This window comes from Hyperolius riggenbachi, chromosome 1, assembly GCF_040937935.1.
Source record: "Hyperolius riggenbachi isolate aHypRig1 chromosome 1, aHypRig1.pri, whole genome shotgun sequence".
In the NCBI taxonomy this organism is placed as follows: domain Eukaryota; kingdom Metazoa; phylum Chordata; class Amphibia; order Anura; family Hyperoliidae; genus Hyperolius; species Hyperolius riggenbachi.
The window spans coordinates 1,207,667-1,214,072 of NC_090646.1; the positions used below are offsets into that span (position 1 = coordinate 1,207,667).

The 6,406-nt window shown below is 53.7% G+C and overlaps 1 protein-coding gene across 1 annotated transcript; it reads right to left on the bottom strand.

The window, feature by feature from the left end:
- Positions 1-300: 300 nt before the first annotated feature.
- Positions 301-6,117, bottom strand: LOC137544838 (probable N-acetyltransferase camello). The gene is made up of 3 exons (XM_068265933.1): positions 5,928-6,117; positions 3,717-3,800; positions 301-1,878 (listed from the first exon to the last, which is right to left on the bottom strand). The coding sequence occupies exon 3, from the start codon at positions 1,874-1,876 to the stop codon at positions 1,211-1,213; it is 666 nt and encodes a 221-aa protein (XP_068122034.1). The 5' UTR covers positions 1,877-1,878; positions 3,717-3,800; positions 5,928-6,117; the 3' UTR covers positions 301-1,210.
- Between the last annotated feature and the right edge of the window lie 289 nt (positions 6,118-6,406).

Here is a 6,406-nt window from a genome sequence, read left to right on the forward strand (position 1 = left end):
ACATCCCCCTGTAAGTAGCAGTGTGGTGATCAGTGGTAATTGTAATGCTAAACAGAGATGGCAGGACGTACTGATAGATCTACAGAGATGTTACATTTCAAAAATCCATGTTAAAAAATATATTTATATTAAACATTATGACAATTAATAGTTAATTATTGAGTGAAATGTTTTTCATTACAGCCAACCTACTCAGTAAATACAATTATTATTTTTTTCACAAAATCGCGGCAATCACATGCACACGTGTGTGGTACCTTGCACAACTTCCCCAAAACATTCAATCAACCAAAAAGTAAATCGGTTTTGTCAAATCTATTTTTTTAATGGTAACATGTGGCCATGTTTAGTGTGCGGTGGGGGTTATCAGGGAGTTAGGGGTGATTCTGGCAGAGCTCAGGGCCGCAGACACCCGAGGAATGTACGGCGAGCAGGGGAAGACCTCTGTGTGCAGAAACGTTCCTGTATGACACATCCTTCTGACCAGGGATGCTAATGACATGCTAATGAGTCCAGCTTGTATGCAGATATCATGCAAATTGTATGGACCAATCAGAATCAGCCGTGCTTGCGTCTGATTGACTAAGTTTCAGGGTGCGTACAATCGTGGCAGCTGAGATGATTCGCATCCCATTAATCATCTTTAGAAACTCCTTTCATAAGTCTCCAGGAAAATCTGATCATTAGAGCCGTCGCCATAAGCTTTTTGCGGAATCAGCACCAGACTCTACCCCTCTCCGCCCACAATCTGTGAATAGAACCCCACCCATCTTCCGCTATGATCTGGGAGAGGCACAGGGCAGGAAGTGATGTCACAATGTGGGCGGGATAAGATCCAGGAGGCCGCTGTGAACTGTGGGAGTTTACTAGCGATAATTTCAGTCTGCAGGAAGGGGTGTGGCCTCTTGCAAGTGTTCACTCCCAGCAAATGGGGATACCTTCACTCTCAAAGCCTTACCCTACTACCCTCTAACAACAGGAAGTGAGGGCAATTCTCCCACACAGGATTACAGCAGGACAGACCAGCGAGAAGCTGGAACCTCTGTGTACGCTGGTCACTGCTCCATGTTTGTCAGCTCTTGGGATTGTTCATGTCTGTGGGAGTATCCAGCAAGCAGGGTAGGAGTGATCCAGGAGGTGACCTGGGATTAGTGGAGCGGACGGTCCCCTGAGTTTCGGATAAAGGAAGAGTTTTGTGTTTCGGACTCCTCTAGCTGGCCGGCAAGATCTCATAGCGGTATTTGGTGATGGTGAAATTGATCAGCCTCCCGTAGATCGTGGGCATGACATACTCAATGTATTTCTTGAAGCCCACGCTCTCGTACATCTTCTGGGCCTCCCGCTGGACCATCAGTGTGTTGAGGACGACAGCCTCGTAGCCCTCCCTCCTGGCAAAACAGATCACCTCTCGAGACAACGCTTTGGCGATACCGAGCCCTCTGTAGTCCTTCCTTACCGACATTCTCTTCAGGATCAACTCCTTGTTACTCTCGTCTGAGGGCTTCACGGCCACTGTCCCCACAATGCTGTCCTCAATATCTGCCACCCAGAAGTGGCAGCCCTCACTCTCCATGTAGGTCTTCCGGATGTCCTGCAAGTCCTCCTTCAGGCAGTGGTCTATGTACATGGACCAGCAGTAGCCGAGAACCTGACGGCCTAAAGCCAGCAGAAGGGTGACGGCCAGAACTGGTAGAAGGAAGGTCTTGGAGCTGCAGAGAAGGCACACGAAGGTGCAGGTCAGGACGAAGAGGACCCAGGGTTGCTTTAGGACATGGATACAAACGCTGGGGACGTATTCACTCATGCCATGGGAGAAGAGCTCGCGAACCACATCATACTCCGAGTCCTGGTAACCTCGAATCTTGTAGTCTGCCATCCCTGTGGACCGAGAGAGAGAGAGAGAACATTACATGTGACAAGTATTCCCTCCTGTGCATCTCACTGCAGTGCTGATCCATATATATATAGCGCACCCCATCTTTCAACACAGGAATCACAGCTGAGATGAATGAATGCAAAAGTGTTATACATACCTGGGGCTTCCTCCAGCCCTTTCAGCCTGATCCGTCCCTCATTGCTGTCCTCCTCCATTATGGCTCCCAGTAACTTCGTGAGTCCACCCCCCCCCCCCCCCCCCACCGGCAGTGCACCTGTCGCCAGGAGCACGCGGCCCCACTGTGCATGCCCCGACTAGCTCAAGTTACCGGGACCGTAGCGGAGGAACGAGGACGGTGAGGAAGCGATCAAGCCGGAGGGGGCTGGAGGAAGCCTCAAGTATGTATAAACCGTTTGCATTCATTCATCTCAGGTACACTGTAAGGACTGGAGCAATTTTCATCGGTCAGCGCTCCTCCTTTTCATTAGCCAATAACATAATCACTTCTTATCACACCTAAATGGTCTAGATCTTGTTTTCTTGCCACCAATTAGGCTTTCTTTGGGTGGCACATTTTGCTAAGAATTATTTTATTGTAAATGCATTTTAACGGGAATAAAAAGAAAAGAAATGGATTAAAAAAAAATATTACTTCTCAGTTTTCGGCCATTATAGTTTTAACCTCTTGGGGACCACAGGCTTACACCCCCCCCTTCCCAGTGACCAGGCCATTTTTTTTACAATTAAGCACGTCACAATTTTAACAGCCAATTCCTGGGCCATACAACTTACCACCCAAATGAATTTTATCTCCTTCACTTCCCACTAATAGAGATTCCTTGAGGGCTCGTTTCCACTATCGCGAATCTGCATGAGTCCAACGCATGCGGATTCGCACATGTAATGCAAGTGGATGGGCCTGTTTCCACTGTAGCGTTGTTGAGGTGCGTTTTTTTCAGCGTTTAAAAAACGCACAAAAGAGCCAACGAATTCGCCTGCGAGTGGAATGCATGCGAATCGCCACTAATGTATTTAATAGGGAATTCGCATGCGGCTATGGTATGTGAATTTTCATGCGAATTCGCATGCGAATTCGCATAGGTGCCAATGTAACTTCAAACAGGCAGTGACATGGTTAAATTTGCATATACCCTCAGCTATGCGAATTCGCGGCAAAAACCGCGAAAAAAATCGCATCCGCATGCTATTTCATCAGCGGTGGAATCCAGGCGATTCTGCACCGCAATAGTGGAAACGAGCCCTAAGGTGGTCTCTGATTGCTGCTGCAATGTATATATATATATTTAATTAATAAAAGATTATCCTTTTTATAAAAAAAAATCCCTATTTCTTTTCCCTCCTCCCCTAAGTTAGCCCTAGATTGCGATCCTTACACTACAACCACCTCTCAGAGGATTCAGCCTATGATACGGATTAGATTGTGAGCCGTTGGGAGGGACAGATAAGTGACAGAGCAGGCCCCTGTACAGCGATGTACACCTACTTACTTGCTTTTTGATGATGTTGATGATAGAGCCCCGCTTTGTTTACCCGCAGGGAACGCGCGTGTGAGCGAGCGCGTTCCCTGCTAACCCCGACTCCAGGACTTTTAGACGCCAATCGGCGTTAGGTAGTCGGGAGAGGGTTAAAATGAAAACTTCTGCTGTGGATTAAACCCACAAGTTCTATTTGCCCATTTGTCCCGCTTATTAGAACATTTAAAATATTTCCTTAGTACCATGTATGGCGCCGATATTTTATTGTCTGATTTGTATTATTGGAATGGTTTTATATATTTTTGGGTTGGGTTTAAAAGCAAACATTATCTCAACTTGCTTACCCTGTTTATGTGCATATATACGCACACAGCTGTTCCACAGTGTTCCTACCAGAGATGCTCAGAGTGTTATCAGTCACAAGACTCCTGTAAGAACAGAAAAAAAAGCATTGAGGGTTCCTTCTCACTGCAGCCAATTACTCATGAGGGAAGAGGAAAACACCTGGGCAGTTTTCACCACGAGCATATGATGGCAGTCCCACTTTGGGGGACACTGGGGGGATAGGACACACTATGGGGACACTGGGAAGCTGGGACACACTATGAAGGACACAGGGGGGCTGGGACACACTATGGGGGACACTGGGAAGCTGGGACACACTATGAAGGACACAGGGGGGCTGGGACACACTATGGGGGACACTGGGAAGCTGGGACACACTATGAAGGACACAGGGGGGCTGGGACACACTATGGGGGACACTGGGAAGCTGGGACACACTATGAAGGACACAGGGGGGCTGGGACACACTATGGGGGTCACTGGGGGGCTGGGACACACTATGGGGGACACTGGGGGGCTGGGACACACTATGGAGGACACTGGGGGGCTGGGACACACTATGGAGGACACTGGGGGGCTGGGACACACTATGGAGGACACTGGGGGGCTGGTGCACACTATGGGGGACACTGGGGGGCTGGGACACACTATGGAGGACACTGGGGGGCTGGTGCACACTATGGGGGACACTGGGGAGCTGGGACACACTATGGGGGACACTATGGGGGAAACTGGGGGGCTGGGGCACACTATGGGGGACACTGGGGGGTGGGGCACACTATGGGGGACACTGGGGGGCTGGGGCACACCATGGAGGACACTGGGGGGCTGGGGCACACTATGGGGGACACTGGGGGGCTGGGGCACACTATGGGGGACACTGGGGGGCTGGGACACACTATGGAGGACACTGGGGGGCTGGTGCACACTATGGGGGACACTGGGGGGCTGATGCAAACTATGGGACACACTGGGGAGCTGGGACACACTATGGGACACACTGGGGGGCTGGGGCACACTATGGGGGACACTGGGGGGCTGGGGCACACTATGGGGGACACTGGGGGGCTGGGGCACACTATGGGGGACACTGGGGGGCTGGGGCACACTATGGGGGACACTGGGGGGCTGGGGCACACTATGGGGGACACTGGGGGGCTGGGGCACACTATGGGGGACACTGGGGGGCTGGGGCACACTATGGGGGACACTGGGGGGCTGGGGCACACTATGGGGGACACTGGGAGGCTGGGGCACACTATGGGGGACACTGGGGGGCTGGGGCACACCATGGGGGACACTGGGGGGCTGGAGCACACCATGGGGGACACTGGGGGGCTGGGACACACCATGGGGGACACTGGGGGGCTGGGGCACACCATGGAGGACACTGGGGGGCTGGGGCACACTATGGGGGACACTGGGGGGCTGGGGCACACTATGGGGGACACTGGGGGGCTGGGGCACACTATGGGGGACACTGGGGGGCTGGAACACACCATGGGGGACACTGGGGGGCTGGGACACACCATGGGGGACACTGGGGGGCTGGGACACACCATGGGGGACACTGGGGGGCTGGAGCACACCATGGGGGACACTGGGGGGCAGGGACACACCATGGGGGACACTGGGGGGCTGGGGCACACTATGGGGGACACTGGGGGGCTGGGGCACACTATGGGGGACACTGGGGGGCTGGGGCACACTATGGGGGACACTGGGGGGCTGGGGCACACCATGGGGGACACTGGGGGGCTGGGACACACCATGGGGGACACTGGGGGGCTGGGACACACCATGGGGGACACTGGGGGGCTGGGGCACACTATGGGGGACACTGGGGGGCTGGGGCACACTATGGGGGACACTGGGGGGCTGGGGCACACCATGGGGGACACTGGGGGGCTGGGACACACCATGGGGGACACTGGGGGGCTGGGGCACACCATGGGGGACACTGGGGGGCTGGGACACACCATGGGGGACACTGGGGGGCTGGGGCACACCATGGGGGACACTGGGGGGCTGGGACACACCATGGGGGACACTGGGGGGCGGGTACAGTGAGGGGGAGGGGTCAGAGTTTGATGTCAGGTGACTGTATTGGCCACATAAAGTTGCTATATGGAGTGTACTCCATCCCCCCCTGCAGTGTCCTCAGTATTGGGGGCCCCCATCTCCCACCCCCCCATGCTCTGCCCTCTCACCTGCCCTTCCGACTCTCCCAACAAGTTTGGTCGCATGATAAACACGTCACAGGAGCGTCCTGAGGGGGAGGGGGAGCATCAGCAATTCATTGTGGTATCCGGACTCCAGAAACATGGCCGCCGCCTCCGCTGTGTGATCTCTGCGCTGCTATAGCGGAGCCCGCCCGGCAGGTGGCGCTGTGTGGCCTCCTCGCTGCTATAGTTACAGGGAAGTCCGGCAGGTGGCGCTGTGTGGTCTCTGCTGCAATAGTTACGGGGGAAGTCCGGCAGGTGGCGCTGATACGCCGCTGAGAGAAGCTCTGCAGATTTCTGTATAGATATAGCGCAGCACAAGCAGCAGATGGCGCTGCCGCCTATGGAAATACTGCATGGATGAGCAGCAGAGGGTATATCGGGATATTTCTGTATAATTAGCATAGTATTGCCCCTGCTTAGCTCTCCAATAAGGGCTGGTTCACACTGGGCGTTTTTTCAGCGGT

Excerpts from the sequence above, each read along its gene's own strand:
- LOC137544838 (XM_068265933.1), bottom strand. The coding sequence starts at position 1,876 with ATGGCAGACTACAAGATTCGAGGTTACCAGGACTCGGAGTATGATGTG.